General features: G+C 40.5%; 1 protein-coding gene across 1 annotated transcript in view; it reads left to right on the top strand.

Moving 5' to 3' along the window:
* LOC127434460 (phospholipid phosphatase-related protein type 4-like) overlaps nt 1-17,719 on the top strand; it is a 32,303-nt gene that overhangs the window by 1,514 nt on the left and 13,070 nt on the right. The window contains exons 2-3 of the mRNA XM_051687240.1: nt 8,647-8,832; nt 11,981-12,110. Of these exons, the coding sequence (XP_051543200.1) occupies nt 8,647-8,832; nt 11,981-12,110 (316 nt within the window). The remainder of the gene's footprint in view (nt 1-8,646; nt 8,833-11,980; nt 12,111-17,719) is intronic.

Genomic DNA, 17,719 nt, shown 5'->3' with positions numbered 1-17,719 from the left:
TGTTTCTAAAACAAGATCAGTCTAATTGATCTTGTTTTAAGGATTTTTAGATATTTTTACAAGAAAACAATACAAAAATTATTATCAAGAATACAATTTTTGCCCTAATATCAAAGGTCTTACTAGAAAAAAAAAATAATTATGATCCAACGTGAATTTTCTTGATAAAAAAATATGATCGTGCCTGGTAACATGCATGTAAAATGGCTAGAAATAGCATTTTAGCTTAGCGTAAAGCTGACAATTTACACAAGGTTTATTTCTATTTCTTCTGCTCCAAACTTACTTCAAACTTACTTCTCTGTCTGCTCGTATGAATGTAATACATCATAAGAAAGTGTTTCACCGCTGTTCAAATGCACTTTGGATCGCATCATTTATATGTATAAATGTTTTCCATCTGAAAGGACTAAATATTAAATGAAACAAATGACAATAAAATGCAAAGTAATCTCTTCAGTAATCAAAATACTTTTTGAATGGAACTGTATTCTAAATACCAATTATTTAAATTGTAACTGTAGTGGAATACAGTTACTTATATTTTGTATTTGTTACATGTATTCCGTTACTCTCCAACTCTGTATGTAGGTCAGTGTGACATAAAGAATTGAGGCAGCGCAGCTTTCACACTGTACATGACACAAGTGATCTAGTATTTAAGAGAAATATCTAAGTGTGTACTCACATGAATTATGCAGGGTTGTGCTGAATCAGACATTTTCATTCATTAATTTATTCATTCCCTCATTTGCTTTCATCAGTCAGGTTTGCATTATTGTTAATTACATATGAAAATGTAAAGTCTTGAAGATCGTGATAAAATATCAAATATCATATTTGAACATTTTAAAGAGATACTAGAATGCTTTATGTTTAAAGGTAAAGTGTGAAATTTATACACCACTAGTGTCACCAAATAAAAGTAATGGCAAAAAATGTTTGTTTTCAAACAGTTTTCCCATACACTCCCCCATCTGCCATTGGTTGAACAAACAGATTGCCCTGCCCCAAACACATGGCATTGGTTGAGCCAATGTTTCTGTATGTCAGGCTGGTTGGGAAGCTCAAACACAAAAAGCAATGTTTTGAAAGCTCCACAGAGCCACAGTGTTTACACGTTTTTGGGGAAATCACCCTACAACATAATTAATTGAGTAAACTCGTTCCTTATTGAAATGAGGGATGTCGTCTCCAAAACTTGTGTAATTAAGTTAATTTGGTGTTCATATAGAATGAACTTAACTAGGCTATTTAAGTTAAGGTAACTAAATGTAAGTAGACTTAACTCAGATTTGCTATTTAAATGTTATTGTTTCAACATAATTTTAATTGGATGGACTCAAATTCAGATTATACAATACAACTAGGTCAGTTATTTAATTAACTTATAGACCTTATTCACGCTAGTGTGATCTTAGATTTTTAATGGGAATGACAACTAGGCTGTGAGGGATAGACGTACAGTCTCTTCAGTGGGCTGTACAGCAGTTTAAAGTGTTTTTGGATTGTTCTGACAAAACACTGATAAAATATCTGTCCAAGAACATTGAGTTTACAAAGAACTCCAGACAACATGAGTTGTGGAAAATCAGATGTGATCTAGGAGCTTTATACCTTTCTTGCCACTGAAGAGACTGTAAGTCTATCCCTCACAGCCTCGTTGTCCTTACCATTAAAAATCAAAGATGGTGCTAGCGTGAATAAGGTCTGTTTCTACACAGAATTGCAGATATGCCTGTACTTCAGTTGCCCTTGCACTAGGAGAACTAAGATAGTGTTAACAGGGTCCAACTTGACCAAAGTGGACTCAGATCACCCTGGTGACATCAGACAAAATCATCTGGAACAAAACAGAATGAATAAAACTACAAAAGAGATAAAACCTCTGTGAATTTATAATAACAACTATGTAAATGCCCCCATATGTTCCATTTGACCAAGGAAACATAATTAAATAATTCAGCGCAAGCCATTGCGGGTATTCCACACAGCCTCAATTACTCAATAGTTTTAGTTTTTAACACTTAAAATATTTTTTAAGAAAAGTCTTAGAGGAACTTAGATATTTGAGGCCCCAAACTTGACATTTCCAGTACTGTTTAATTAAAGCTGAAGTAAGTCACTTTTTCTTTGTTTAAATACTTTCTCCTATCCCAGCTTAAAGGAATAGTTCACCCAAAAATGAAAATTCTCTCATAATTTACTCGCCCTAATGCCATCTCAGATGTGTATGACTTTCTTTCTTTTGCTGAACACAAATTATGATTTTTAGAAGAATATTTCAGCTCTATAGTTCCATCCAATGCAAGTGCCAAAAAGTTTATGCTCCAAAAAGCAAAAAGGCAGCATAAAAGTAATCCATACAACTCCAGTGTTTTAATCCATATTTTCAGAAGTGATATGATAGGTGTGGGTGAGAAACAGATCAATATTTAAGTCCTTTTTTGCTTGAAATTCTTCTCCCTGACCGGTAGGGGATGGTATGCATGAAAAAAGTGAATCACCGAAAACACAAGTAGAAGAATGTAAAAGTGAACTGTTTCTCACGCACACCTATCATATCACTTCTGAAGACATGTATTTAAACCTGTGGGGTCTGAGGGTGTTTTGGGCCCTGGAGAAGTTTTGACATGCCTTGACATTTGTGCTTTTTTTCAGTTGCTTAAAAACATATTAATGGCTAAAGTCTGATAACACTGTATTCAGCACAAACTAGGCTACAATAATATGTGAGCAACATGTATGTACATGTTTGTATTTTTGAGAAAATAACGTGTTTTTTGAAAAAACAAAAATTTTAAGTCACTGAAATAAGGCCATATAACACATACTAAACATTTGTCCACAAGACTTTTGAGAACTGGATCTTGTAGCCTAGAGTTTTTGTTACAAAATGATGTGAAAACCATCCTGATCACTCATTCATACAAAACAATATAGTCATTTAACTTTTGTAAGACACGTTTAGTGTTAGAAAGGCCATATGCGAGGAGGCGTTTATGATCATAAATATTGATGTGATTCACAACTGAGGAGACAAAGACCCCTCCCCTGGGCCTATCAATGAGGAATGTGACTGAGAGAGAATGAATGTGAGGAGACTTTATGATTGAATGTATTGTTTGTAGCTTATTCACAAAATCAAGTTTAAGTTAAAAGAAGTAATCTGACTATACAATTTCTTTACATAAAGACTTTACTTAAAAACTTTAGACCTACACTACCGTTTAAAAGTTTTAGATCGGTAAGATACTCGCTCACATAGTATTGCACATAAGCATTGTAAACTTTGAAGTGAACAGTTCACAGCACACAGATTTGAGAATACAGTTACTTGCCTTTGTGCCATTTTTGAAAACGGTTCCTGTTCAACTGAAGACACAAGTGATCATCACATGCCTGGCATTTCCAAGGTGTGACCTGCCATTCCGTGCTGTACTTTGCAAAGCATGCACTTCCGGCTACCAACAGTGGCAATATTCTTTGCATCTGATGTCAGCTCAGCTTCTGGAACCGGTACATGGTCACTACTGATCTGTTTTGGTGCTACTTTCTGTGGCACACCACAGAGCTCTGCAATAAGCTGTTCCATGAACTCTTTGTGGGTCATGTTACCACATAGCTCTTTGTGCATAATGAAAGCGTTGGTGGAAGCAATGTCCAATAAGTGTAGAAAGATCATTCTGTACCACTTCATTGTTTTGTGTTGTGCAACAGCTGTCTGAAATAGCTGATCAGACAGGTCAACGCCCCCCCATGTGTTGGTTGTAGGCAGTCACAGGTGCAGGACATGGAAATGTGATTGTCCTCCAAATATCTTGTGATTTCACCCTCCTCTGCACAGTCTCACCTGTATAAGCAGAATGGGTGGTAGAACAGACAGATACCTCTCGTGTGTCCATCCACTTCACAAATACAAGAGGTCCATCCCGAATCCACCTGATGGATCCCCTGGCAGATTTTTTTGAGAGTGAATTAGTTGCATCCCATGGGCAGTCCTTCCTAGAGTCTCTGTAAGTCCCACAAGCATCAAACTTCATGGCAAACAAGTCTGTCAGGAGCTTTGGACTTGTGTAGATGGTACCCAGAGCCTAAAACTTTACAGTCCAAAAGAGATGTCACAGCATCATATGACAGTCCATGGCCTGTGGGAAAGTTGTTTTTTCCTGTGTACACAGAAAAGTCCACAGTGTATCCATTTGATGAATCAGCAAGGACAAACAACTTGAAGCCCCACCTGGTTGGCTTGGTTTTCATGTACTGTGTCATTCCTGTGTTTGCTTTACATGCCACCATTCTTTCATCCACAGCTAAGTTTCTTTTAGGATGATGGATGGCTTTACAAGCATGACAGATAGTGTCCATGAGAGGTTTGACCCTGAAAAGACAGTCATGTTCAGCTGTGCCCCTTTTTCTGTCATCTTCCTGATCTGCATCTGGGTGACTCGTGCACATTCCATGAAATGGTGCGGTATCTGTCTCTCGACATGACTGTGGCAGGTAAAGGCACAGAGAAAAGACTGTCTTGCCACCAGTAGTCTCTGATGGAGCTCACCTTTACCATGGCCATGTAAAAAAGCAGGCCAATGAATCTCACTGATGCTGACATCTATCCATTTATATTTGCAGCCCTTTGCAATTGCCCCGGCAGCCTGAGCATTGGTGTTGTGGCACAGAGTTGACACTGCATTCTCAGAAAAAAATAAACATTTTTTTAGAGGGTTAACCACTGGAGTCGTATGGATCACTTTTATGCTGGTCTTTGTGATTTTTGGAGCTTCAGAAGTTTGGCACACATTCACTTGCATTGCATGGTCCAAAAGAGCTGAGAAATTCTTCTGAAAATCTTAATTTGAGTTCAGCAGATGAAAGAAAGTCATACACATCTGGGATAGCATAAGGGGGAGTAAATGATGAAAAAATTTTCATTTTTGGGTGAACTATTCTTTAATATGCAGAGACAACTATTAGTAAGCCATTCATAGGTTAATTTTCTCAAAAGCTGTAAGCACTGTCTTTCTGTGGCACTTTGAAGATTGCTCTGTTTTGAGTGACCCGATTAGAGCCACCCCAACAACATTCCTCAGTCGTGAGTTGGGGGCAGGATTATCTCTTTGTTTGACCAACGGTAGACGGGGCGTATTCCGAAAGCTGTTTGTGGTGCTAGTGGCGCAGAAATTACATACTTCAGCTTTAAGACAACTTGATTTTTCCAATAATGATGACATTAGGGTTGACAGTGCAGGAGAAAGTATTTTACATTAAAACAATTACACACATCATCTTTAACTTGAATTAAGAAATGGCTATACTTGTGCTTCTCAGAACATCATTGCATCTTCATTGGGTCACAGAAATCTCTGACCCAAGCACATCTCCTCAGCAATGAGATAAAGTGCAAGGTACTCTTAGCGTAATGGGTCCTTTACCAACAGGACACCATCTGCACCTGCTGTGATGGTGCCTGTCCCACATAGCTCTGGAAATAGTCACCAAGAAATGCTATCCTTCCCATTTATAGATATCCATTATTCAGACTTTTCTGTCAACGCTTCTTTTAGTTGAAGGAGGCAGCAAAATTATGAGTTTAGGGTTAGGGGTTAGAGTTAGGTTAGGGTTAGGAAAATTGAATTTTTTTTTGGCTGCATTCTAAAGTCAGCATCAAATATATTCTTCACGGATAAGATGATACAAAAATGCATTGTGAATGCTCAGTGAAAATTTTAATCTACAGTAAGAACTTTAAACGTCCTATTTCATTTACAGTACGCATTTGGCAGATTTTCAAGCTTTTATCCAAAACCACTTGCAATGCATTCAAGGTATACATTTTATTACTATGTGCTTTCCATGGAAATCAAATGCATGACCTTGGCATTGCCAGCTCCGTGCTCTACCAGTTGAGATAAAGAAACACTATATATCACCCACTGTTTGTGCATGCTATGTAATTCTTTGTACTTGTTAAAAGTATCAAGGAAAGCTGTGAGGTGTATCACTAACCTTTGGAACAGAGCCAACATCTTGTCCATGTTTAGTTTCTTGCATTTATTTGAACTGAAAGTATTCACATACTGTAGACAATCATAAGTCTCTCCGTATTCCACATATAAGCATTTTTGTATGTTAACAAATCTCTCTGACCTGTATTTTTCTGACTGATTATTTGGCTGTATTTAACCTTGCTAGCCAGTAATTAATGAGCACTCATTGAAAGTTCTTTACAGTAGATTGACCGGGTCAGTTCACAGGTGTTTGATATGCAGATGACTACAGCGAGCAGCTGCTGTTGTGTGCTGATTCTGCAGAGTTGCGCTGTGGATGTGCTGATACCACTGACCTATATTCACTTCAAAAGCACCGGCTTTTGAGAGATACTGTAAGAGATGTATTGACCAGCCCACATCATTGAAAAGTACAGCACTTGATAAAACCCCTCAAAACTTAATTAGAATTTAAATTACACCAGATTTCAAGTTTTAAATCCATGTAGATACAAGATAAATCCATGTAGATTCAGATGGCAATACAGTACCATGGAATTTTGATGTATACCAAGGTCCTGAATGATTACCATACTCATGTGCCATGATATTTAAATGGTATTCCAAGGTACATCAAAGAATATGATGGTCATACCAAAAAAGTAAGGAATATAAAGAATGCCATGTCCAAAAACATGGTATTTCAGTGGTTCATATCCAATAAATCATAGTTATATCATGGTACTGTACTTTTTAGTCCTTTCATGTTAAAGGTGCTGTAATAAAGCATAAAATTATCATAATATGTTATCAGAGATTTAGGAAACATGCTAAGTTGAAATACTGGCTTCTCCAAAAATAATGCTACAGTCAGTATATTCTACTTTGAAATGTTTTCTGGGCCGGAATTTCTGTTTGTGTTTTGGCCTGTGTGATCCCGCCCACTGCCCATTTCCCAATAGTATTTCAACACCCCGGGTTGCCAGATTTGAAACAAGTTAGTGGGCAAACACAGTGCATTGCAGCCATGGAAGCCAGCAATACATCTAGCTAACATTGACAGAGTTATAAAAAATCAACATGAGCTGGTTTATAATTTGTAAACAATAAAAACATTGCAAACGTTTACATTAGCTGATCAACTTACAGTGTAAGGCTTGTCGCTTGCCATTGTCAGTTTGCTCGTTTGCGTGTCCTCAACCTGGCAACCCGTGTGAGCTTTGAGTCTGGGGAGGAGGGGGCGGGGGAGACAACTCTCTCTCAAATATTTTGAATTTAGACTACCCATTTTAAATGCTTGATGTCAATGTTAAATATTGCTCCATTAATGTGGTTTTAATTTTTATCCAAACAGACATAGCATAAACTTGAACAGCAAAAGGGCACAGAGTTGTTCCAATTCAACATGCTACTGGCCTGCTAAAAGTGGTGGCTTCATCACCACTTCATCAGAGGCTGTGTGTTTATGACTGAAAATGGAATTATAGTGATCAAAGACCAATATATGAATATAAGTGTTTGAGTCCAGCTCAGTCAAGACCATTTTAGTATTAATTTAGTGTCTAAGCCGCAGCAGCAAGCTCCATCTTTAAATCACTTCAAATCACCACATGTCTGACTGTATATGAGTTTTAAAATGCATGAAGTGATTTTAAGTTTTCAAGTTTGCCTGGGTCCAGCTACAGCTTTTATGCAATTCGAGGAATCTGTTACCACTGGTCTGTATTACAACTTCACAGACCTTTAAATATCACCACTTAAACGAGGACCTGTACTCAGTGTACAGCTACTATTTACCTAGTATATCATTATGTATGACACGGCTGTCTGGAATATATGTTTCTTTCTTTTTTTTTTTTTTTGGAATGCCCAAATCCCAATGCACTCTAAATCCTCGTGGTGGCATAGTGACTCACCTCAATCCGGGTGACAGAGGACGAATCTCAGTTGCCTCCGCGTCTGAGACCATCAATCCGCGCATCTTATCACATGGCTTGTTGAGCGCGTTACCGTGGAGACGTAGCATGTGTGGAGGCTTCGCGTTATTCTCACGTGACACACCGAGAGCGAACCACATTATAGCAACCACGAGGAGGTTACCCCATGTGACTCTACCCTCCCTAGCAACCGGGCCAATTTGGTTGCTTACGAGACCTGGCTGGAGTCACTCAGCACGCCCTGGATTCGAACTCCCAACTCCAGGCGTGGTAGTCAGGGTCTTTACTCGCTGAGCTACCCAGGTGGAATATATGTTTCTTATTGGTTTTTCACAACATTCTGCAGTCAAATATTTTTGTATCATGACCATTAACTGTATAAATGACCGTTGTCCAGGCAACTTTACAACACAGCTGTGCTAGTTTCATGTCTGTCCTATCACTCTGCGGTCTATCTCCTCTCACATGATACAATAATTTAAACTCAAATCATTATTTTATGTCCATTTATTTATTTGGTAAGTAGCCATGTAATAAGCAGGAAAAATTACAGTCAGCAGGTTGTTATTGCAAAATAAAGCCTTTCAGAGTCATTCAAGACCCCTCACTTTGCTGAATGTACATTTATTTCCATAGGGTCATGTAATGTGCACAATGAAATCTTTGAAAAATGTTTTTGTTGAAGAGTTATGTGATATGTTTTTTCTCCTCTTCTTTACCAGCTTCCTCTTCTGGTCTCATCTGTGGCCAGCTTGTATTTTCTGGAATGGACAGACATTTTCAAACCGGTCCGCTGGGGTTTCAGCTGCCAGGACCGCAGTTTGAGTCTGCCATATATCGAACCCTCACATGAGGTCATTCCATTCCTTATGCTCCTCAGCCTCACTTTTGCAGCTCCTGCCATTACGGTCAGTCTAACCATTTACTGCTTACACAAACATACACATACTGCAAGATGTACTCATAGTTTTTGTGTGGAACCCCCCCCCCCCCACACACACACACTTTGATCTTTAGGGTGAGCAAGTGGTTGACTCTTCATCGGACTGGGAGAGGAGTGTCAGAAGTTCTTTGGGGGGCCAAATTAAAAATCTGTGGGGCAATAATGCCCCCCCCCGTCCCCCTTTTGATCTTTATGGTGGGCAAGTGGTTGTCTCTTCATCGGATTGAGAGGGGGACACCAGAAGTTCCTTGGGGGACAAAGGAAAATCTAGCCCAAGGCCCCCTTTAGACCTAGCCATGCTTTTCGTATTGTACACTGAATAATGTCAGCAATATAACTCTGAGTTTCTTTCAAAGCATTTCTAAATATATTTTCCCATGCTAAACCTAAGCCTAAAATCTGACTGGTTATTAGTAATGTTGTTCCAGGGCCAACAAGGAAGTTGATTCTGGGTCATGTGCTACTTGGGTAAATCACATGAAACTACCGTTAAATACAGTTACTGCATTCTGTGGTTAATTATCACAAATGACACACCAACTGTAAAACACTATGGAAAGGTTCACCCATGAATGGCTCACATACCCGAGTGAGCTTCACTCTTCTCCATGAGCAATGAGCTGTCAGACACCATCTTTCTCCCCTCAACTGTATGACACCTCAGATACATCACACATCACTGCCAGAGCATCTGCCAGCCCTCTGAGAATGCCCTAAAGACACAGTTAATTTGCTTCTCTCTTATGGTACCTAGTAAGGTGTCCTCAGGTTAACTTCTAGTCATGAAGCTCACAAGTGTGGTTTGGCTTTACTGTTGATTTACGGTAGGTTGGGGGTTGCAGGGCAGACTGGTCACTCGTGCGGAAACTTGTGATTATTTCACACTTGAATTCATGCTAAGTTCCTAGGGCAGATGACTCTGTTGTCTTGGAAATTACAGGATGTCTAAATGGTTTTGCAACGCTAATGGGCACTTTGTGGTAATGAGCTATGTGTAGTTCCTTTCTCGCTGATCCTCTGCATTTAAAAAAATAAATAAAAATGTATCCCCTTTTTTTATCGCCTCACTGAGCTACCCAGGCCCCGATCCTCTGCACTTTTGATGATAGTTACTTTGTTTATTTTTTCAACTACATGGACTCAGATCATCTTCACACTTGGCAAATTCCCTAAACACACTGCAGGCGTTCTTTTATTTTAATGTCATGAATAGCTATCAAGTACGTCTGCACATTTTCAGTCCCTGCAGCCCCTCCAATTCTTTGCAGGGCCCTCTCACAGGGTTATGAGCCAATTAAATTCTGATTAGGTTAGATCTTTTTCAAAACGCCTAACCCTGCATATTAAAACTTTGGCCCAGAACTTATGCCATATCCCTTATGCTACAGACATGAATTATACCTCAAATTTTTCAGCTAGTACTGTAAAGGAAAGGTGTGCTATTGCTTTTCTAACTGATTGCAGCGAATGTTGATTTTGTCAATTTATGTCAATCTGTTATTCTACAGACTTGAGTTAGGTTTTTTTTTTTCAAAATCCCTAAACAAAGACCAAAATTTCTGACTGGAACTCCTCCTATAGCTTTCAAGCTACATCCACCAAACTCGGCACAGACCTTCAGTCTGTTCTGATCAAGGTTGCTATGTCTTTTTCAACTGATAGGACTTAAGGTTTTCCTGTAGCAGATGGAATATTTCAGACAAGATCTGTAGTTTTTGCTTTATAATTTATATGATATACTGTATAATTTACATATCATGTTATCATGAATCAAAGGCAATCTAAGCAATAAATAAGATCTAATAAATTCCAAGAGGAAAGTTTTATTGATCAAAAGTTGCTCTTTCATAGCTTAGGAGATGTTATTGAGTTCTCAGTTATGTTTTAATTTTGCTATCATTAAATTGTATTATTTATATCAGCATCATAGATATTTGTATTGGCATTGGCCAATGAAAAAAACAAATATTAGACAGTCGACCATTAAAGAAGACTTCTAGGAGATACAATTGATATATTAAAGAGCTCTCTATTGTGATTGTTCTTTCCTATGGGTAAGAGAAACAACAAGTAATGACTTAACTTAGCCTACAAAAAAATAAGGGTACAAAAAGGTACAAAAATGGCCAATCTGCTTCTTTTCTCTGTGACATGTGGCCAGCATGCCAGCTATTTCAGGTAATTAAATAATTTAGTTTCAATCACAAGCATAGAGTGCTCTAACCACATTTGCATCTTATTCTAACAAGTTTCAGCAGCATGAAAAATGCACAGTAAAGTATGCATGTCTAAAAAGCCATTTGGCTGTCAGGTATTGACAATCAGTAAAATTACTCTCTCTGTCCATTCTTTCGCCCATTTTTGGTCTACAATCTGTTTACTTACAGGCCACATTTAGTATCAGGCAGGAAATGACTGCAGGCATTGAGATCTCCTGTGGTTTCACCAGGTGTCATGACACAATATGTGTGTCTGAGGGGCTTGAGTCGGTAAGATGGGATTGGATGGTGTGATCTGCATGCTTTCTTGGATTTTATTCAGGTCATGGTGTGGCAATGTTTGGATTGTATCTTTAGCACCTTCCCACCAAGCTGAAATGTGGAGCACAACTGACATTAAACCCACCATCCCACTGGGATTTAAACTCTTCACCTGGTGACCAATGCAATATAGAATAGAAGGTTGCTGTCAGTATGGTCTATATGGAGCTAGAGTAAGACTAGTGTTAGAGAAGTTTACATAAGGATGGATGCGTCTTTGATGAAAAGAGACAGCCCTGCTTAAGATGGGCATTAATACATAAGTGTACAATGATCAAAACGGCCGCTCTCCCAACCCAAGTGAGCACAGATTGTATTATGGGTCATCAAAACTGTGCATTTACAAGTAGAAAAGAACATTATGGTTGTTCTATTTAAAAGCATGTTGGTAGAAGCTTCTGCAGTTTAGATCATGTGTCTTCCTACTGTGCATTTGGTACACAGTAAGTGCACCTTGTGAAAAGTTAGTAGTAGACTGTTGAGTGCAATCTGAGAGGAGAGATATCCACCATTTGGAACATTTGATCCCTTCATCTGCTACCACCTCTGAACCGTTGCGTTGCATGTATGCAGATTATGATCGGAGAGGGGATTCTGTTCTGCTGTCTGTCCCGAGCGCAATGTGGGGGCGGGGCTGAAGCTGATATCAACGCTGCTGGCTGCAATTTTAACTCTTTCATCCGGCGAGGTGTCAGGTTTGTGGGTAGGTCACATTTCTACTATAAATATCTTGATCAGTCTTTATTTCATTACCTATGTTTAGGCCCATGTGAAATTAGCCTTTTCTGCGCTGTTTGTTGGGGAAAATATGAGGAATTCTGCTAAATAGGTTTAAATATGGTAAAATATGTTAATCAGAGGATTTAAAGGGATAGTTCACCCAAAAATGAAAATTCTCTCATCATTTACTCACCCTCATGCCATCCCTGATGTGTATAACTTTCTATCTTCTGCTGTACACAAAGAAAGATTTTTAGAAGAACATCTCAGTCCGAAACAGTGAGTGACACTTAGTGACACTGCCATAGATGAGGTTTAGCCAATCTTTTCCATAGAACTCACATCAGGTGAGGTGATGAACTGTTGGAGGGAGGACTAAATCATAGTCTTTCATTCCTGGTTATGAAAGGAGCTGCCTTCTGGGGCACCTTAAACCAAGCTAAGGACGAGTTGAATCTTCCCATATGAAATCTAGGAAAAATTTGCTAGATAAATAAATGCCCCAACTGCCCAACTTTCCGTGAGGCTGATAAAACATACTTGGGGACCCACTGTCAATCTTTTCCATAGAACTCACATCAGGTGAGGTGATGAACTGTTGGAGTGAGGACTGAATCACAGTCTTTCAATCCTGGTTATAAAAGGGGCTGCCGTCTGGGGCACCTTAAACCAAGCTAAGGACGAGTTGAATCTTCCCATATGAAATCTAGGAGATAAATAAATGTCCTAACTTTCCGTGAGGCAGATAAAACATACTTGGGGACCCAATGTCCTGTGTATATATAAGATTACTGCTATCATTTATAGTCAGTCTTTATCAATCCTTCACATTTGTATCTATCCGCTCCGGGGAATATATCCAGCTGCTTCAAATGGAGGGCCGTTTAGAGCTTTTCAGCACCATGGACAGCTCCCACACTGGGACTGTAACTGGCTGAGTAAATCTGAAATGCCTCACTCCCGTAGGAATTTCGTAACAAGATCATGCTTGCTTATTGAAATGCCTTTAACCGGGGTGCGATTGCCGCAATAGCAGCAACATACACCTTCAGTGTTGATGGGGATAAACCCGCATCAATCGCTCTTGAAGAAAGTGAAGCATCACGTTCACCTAGCAATCTGCTGGGTTTTTGTTCTATGATGCATACCTGTCTGAGAAGACTCACCACTTTAGCGTATACAGGCGCCTGGCAGAGGGGGCTCTGGCTTCTGTGATGGTGTCAAGCACTGTGTGCGACAATCAATCTTTTACCCTTGTTCCATTCAATGGAAAAACTTATAGCTTCCACAGCTGTAGCTGTGAATGCCAGATTGTGCCCTGGGCCTAAGAGAGCAAATCTTCCTTTCGTGGGATTTGCCATAATGGAGCTTTCAGTAGCTCCACCTGCTACAGAAACCAGGGCTGGTTGGGCCATTTCAGCGCAACTAGTAGCACTGCTTCCCGATCCATCCTGATCTTGCACAACACTTGGTGCATCAGGCTGACTGGGGGAAATGCATATATGTGTTTCTTTGCTGGCCATTTGTGGGCTAAGGCATCAGTTCCCAGTGGAGCCTGGCTCAGCGAGTACCACAATTGGCAGAGTATGGTCTCCTGGGAAGCGAATAGATCCACTTCTGCTTCCCCAAATGTTTCCCAAATTCTCAGGACACACTGGATGGAGTCTTCACTCTCCAGGGCGAATGCTCTAACGTGAGAGCAGATCGGCCCCATGAATCATGAAATAAACAGCCGGGAATAGATTTGAGATGATTGTGACTTCCGAGAAGAAGACGGCCCATCAAATTCAACTTTGGATGCAAAAGAATTCCCTCTTTGGCTATTTATAGTCATCACTGGTGTGTTGTCCATCTGGAACAGCACATGCAGAAACTGGAGTTCTGGATGAAAGGCTTTCAGAGCCAGAAATACTGCCATAGACTTAAGGCAGTTTATGTGTCATATCAGCTTCACACCCCTGCAGGTGCCGAAAGCTGGATGCCTATTGCCCGTGTTGGATATGTCTGTGGTGGCCACATTGTGTCTGGTCACCATGACGCCTGCTTGATAAACCGCAGTTTCCTCTCACTGTGACTGCACGGCCAACAGCAGCGTGTTACCAGCAGGCGTAATTTACCACGGCTCCATGCATCCCTATGGCACTCTGGCACTGACCCTACACTGAAGGGGTCTCATGTGCAGTTAACCCAATGGTGTGGCTGCTATTTAGGTGGCAGTCAACCCGTGAGCTTACTGAAAATTATTTCAGGAGCCATTTTCCCGCCAACTTGAAACTTTCAAGTGCGGATAATGGAGTGGATCCGTGCGTCTGCCGGATGTGCTCGCATTGTGCTCAAATCTATTTCCATTCTGAGAAATTAGATTCTTTGAGCTGGTATGAGTACATTTTTTTCCAATTGACTCTCATACCCAGCTTCTACAGATGTGCAAGCAAGGTATCTCTGTGCTTGCAACACCGAGCGTATGACTGTGTTAAAATTAGCCAGTCATCCCGGTAATTCATAAAGCATATTCTGTTTTCTGATCATCGCTGGGAAAGGTGTTATGACACCGCCAAGGAGGATGGCGTGTCAAATTAACATTGATCGCCACCGTAATCCCCTCTGGTGTACTTATATATATGTCACCACTGACTCTGTTTTTCATTTGAATCAACTTCTTTATACTGGAGCTCTGGTCAAAATGATTTCGGAGCCAGAATTTCCTTTTTAGAGGAGTCCTTTTTTCTTCAAGTGATGGAGAATAAATTGGCATGCGCCAGCCTGATAGTGGCGTTAAAAAATGCCGACGTCATCCTGTGACATCATGCATTCCATAATCCTCTCGCACGGACCCAACAAAGGGGTCTTATGTGCAGTGAACACCGTAGTGTGGCAGCAGCTGATGCAGCCATAACCTAGGTGCTCTCTGAAATACTTTCAGAGTAATAATGTTCCCTTTGGACTCGCGCATTGCCAGTTGCTGCAGATGTGCCAGCCAAATGTCTTTGTGCTTGCCACTCTGAGCTCCTGACTGAGCTAAAATCAGCGCCAGCAGTCGCTTGGGCTTGGGTTTCCCCACCGTGGCACGAGCCTGGTTGCAATGCTTTGTGTCATGGTCATTGGTACTGTGGTCTCAGTACCAGTTCAGTGCTGCTTGACGGGGCTGAAGTTGGAGGAGCATTGGTTTCGGCAGTGTGTGGCTCTACTGAAAATCGTGAGCGAAGTGGCTTTTTAGTGGCTGCAACACGAATTGGCAGAAAATGTTTCATAAACTGCAAGTGCTTCCTTGCAGTTTGCCATTCTTCGGAGAAAGCGTATTCTAGTCTCCGAACAAGCCCAGCTGAGACATCCAGGCCGTTTTGGTTTTAGCGTGGTAGAAGCGTTCACTCCTAAAACATGCGTGCGAACCAAGTAGGGCCCATGACACATTTTGGAGAGTTTGGCATGCAACTCCAGGAAAGACTGCCCCCTTTCAGGGCGCTCGCCTAAGGAGAGAATGCATACCAGAATCCTCTGTCTAGCAGAGAATTTTGTTGGCATATTCCATAGGTGAAAATACTACAAATGGAGAGCAAGGGGCCCGCAAAGCTTGCACCGGCGGGAGCCTCACTGAATTCATTCGCGTTCCGTATCTGAGTTTCGCACAACACCTGTCTGTGCTCCACAGGTGTTGCGGGAAACTGCAGACGTGGCAGCGTTCTTCGACGAGAACACGTAGTGTTAATGCTCATGCATTCGCAGAAAATACATTGTGCATCATTGAACGTTGCTTCAGCATGAGCGCTGGCCAAGCATGAAAAACAATAAATGTTCAGGAAATTCACTTGTGATTATTTTGTCCCGAAAAGGACATATATATCATGAGTGTTGCCATTTGTTTGTATGAAAAAATTTTTGAAAATACACAAAACAGTATTTTATTAAGAGGGATACTTCACCCAGCTATGTCAGTAGTGCGCCACGTGAGTTGCGTTGCGCAACTCTTTGAAGAATGCGAGGATTTTACTCCTAAGGGATCTGGACGGGAGTGAAGGGCGCTACTAGATGCAGAAGCAGGGCATAAGTGTACTGAAAAACACTTCTCTCACCTGCGGAAGGATGGTAAAGCCCTTCTGCTCCTTTTTGGTTTTAACGTGGTAAAGGTGTTCACTCCTGAAATGTGTGTGCCAACCCGGTAGGGCACATGCAACGTTTTTGGAGAGTTCGGCGTGCATCTCAGGGAAGGACGGCACCCACGGAGCACTGTTTGTTAGAGAGAATACATACCAGTTTGGTTGAACTGTAACATGCCTTGCCTTCCAACGCCACTCCTCTGGGAATATGCAAAATGAAAATTAACCCTCCATCCAATTGAGAATTTCACTGGCATATTCCATGTATGAAAACACTTACAAATAGAGAGCAGGAAGCCACAAAGCTTGCGCCGGCAGGAACCTCTCTGAATTCTCCATGCTCCATATCTGAGCCTCGCACCACATCTGTCTGTGTTCCCCAGAGGAGGTGTTGCGGGAAACTGTAGACGTGGAAGTGTTCTTCAACAAGAACGCCTACCGCGAGCGTAGCATGTCAATGCTCATGAATTCGCTGAGAATACATTGTGCATCGTTGAAGGTTGCTTCATCGTGGGCGCTGGCTAAGCCTGAAAGACAGTAAACATTCATTAAATACACTTAAGATTATCTCGTCCTAAAAAGGACGTATATCACAGTGTTGCAGTTTGTTTGTATGCAAAATTTGTTTTTTAAATTTAACACACAAAACAATATTTTATCAAGAGGAATACCACTCCTTTTTTGATAATCATTAGTATATACTTCGCTGGGCATCCCGTGTATAGGCAAACTTAGTACTGCTAGTAGTACAGAAGAGAACTTTGTCTGCTAAAACTGTGCTTACAACGAAGGGTATGAGGAGAGAGATACGTTCTCGACAGCTGAAGGTGAAGTTTCTGACGAGCCCTTCTTTCTCCCGGCCTTTTATATGCTCGCTGAGCATGGAGGCGGGATCTCGAAAGACATCTGCCAATCAGAATTGCCATGATCAAAAACTATTCAGAGAGAGAGGTAGCGATATGCCACCTACTGGCCAGGAAGAGGAATTTATAGTAAAAAAAAGAATGTGAATCACCAAAAACAAAAGAAGGAGAATGTGAAAGTGGATATAGTAAAAAAAGAACTTAATATTGCTCTGTTACTTACCCACGCTTATCATTTCGCTTCAGAAGATATGGATTTAGTCACTGGAGTCTTATTTATATGCTTTTTGGACATTCAAAGTTCTGGCCACCATTCACTTGCATTGAGTGTACCTACAGAGCTCAGTTATTCTAAAAATATTTGTTTGTGTTCTGCAGAAAAAAGAAAAAGTCATACACATCTGGGATGGCATGAGGGTGAGTAAATGATGAGAGAATTTTCAGTTTTGGTTGATAGTTATAGTGAAAGTTCACCAAAAATAAACAATTCTGTCATCAGTTGTTTCAAATCAGTATGCTGTTGTTTTTCCTGTTAAACACAAAAGGAGAAATTTTGACGAATGTTCTTGCAGCTATTTTTCATGCAACAACAGTACATAGTGGCTACGGCTGTCAATCTCCAAAACGGACAAAAA

The sequence above is a fragment of the Myxocyprinus asiaticus genome, chromosome 44, assembly GCF_019703515.2.
Source record: "Myxocyprinus asiaticus isolate MX2 ecotype Aquarium Trade chromosome 44, UBuf_Myxa_2, whole genome shotgun sequence".
In the NCBI taxonomy this organism is placed as follows: domain Eukaryota; kingdom Metazoa; phylum Chordata; class Actinopteri; order Cypriniformes; family Catostomidae; genus Myxocyprinus; species Myxocyprinus asiaticus.
The sequence above is the reverse complement of the archived record's forward strand: the minus strand, read 5'-3'. Positions and strand labels throughout refer to the sequence as shown.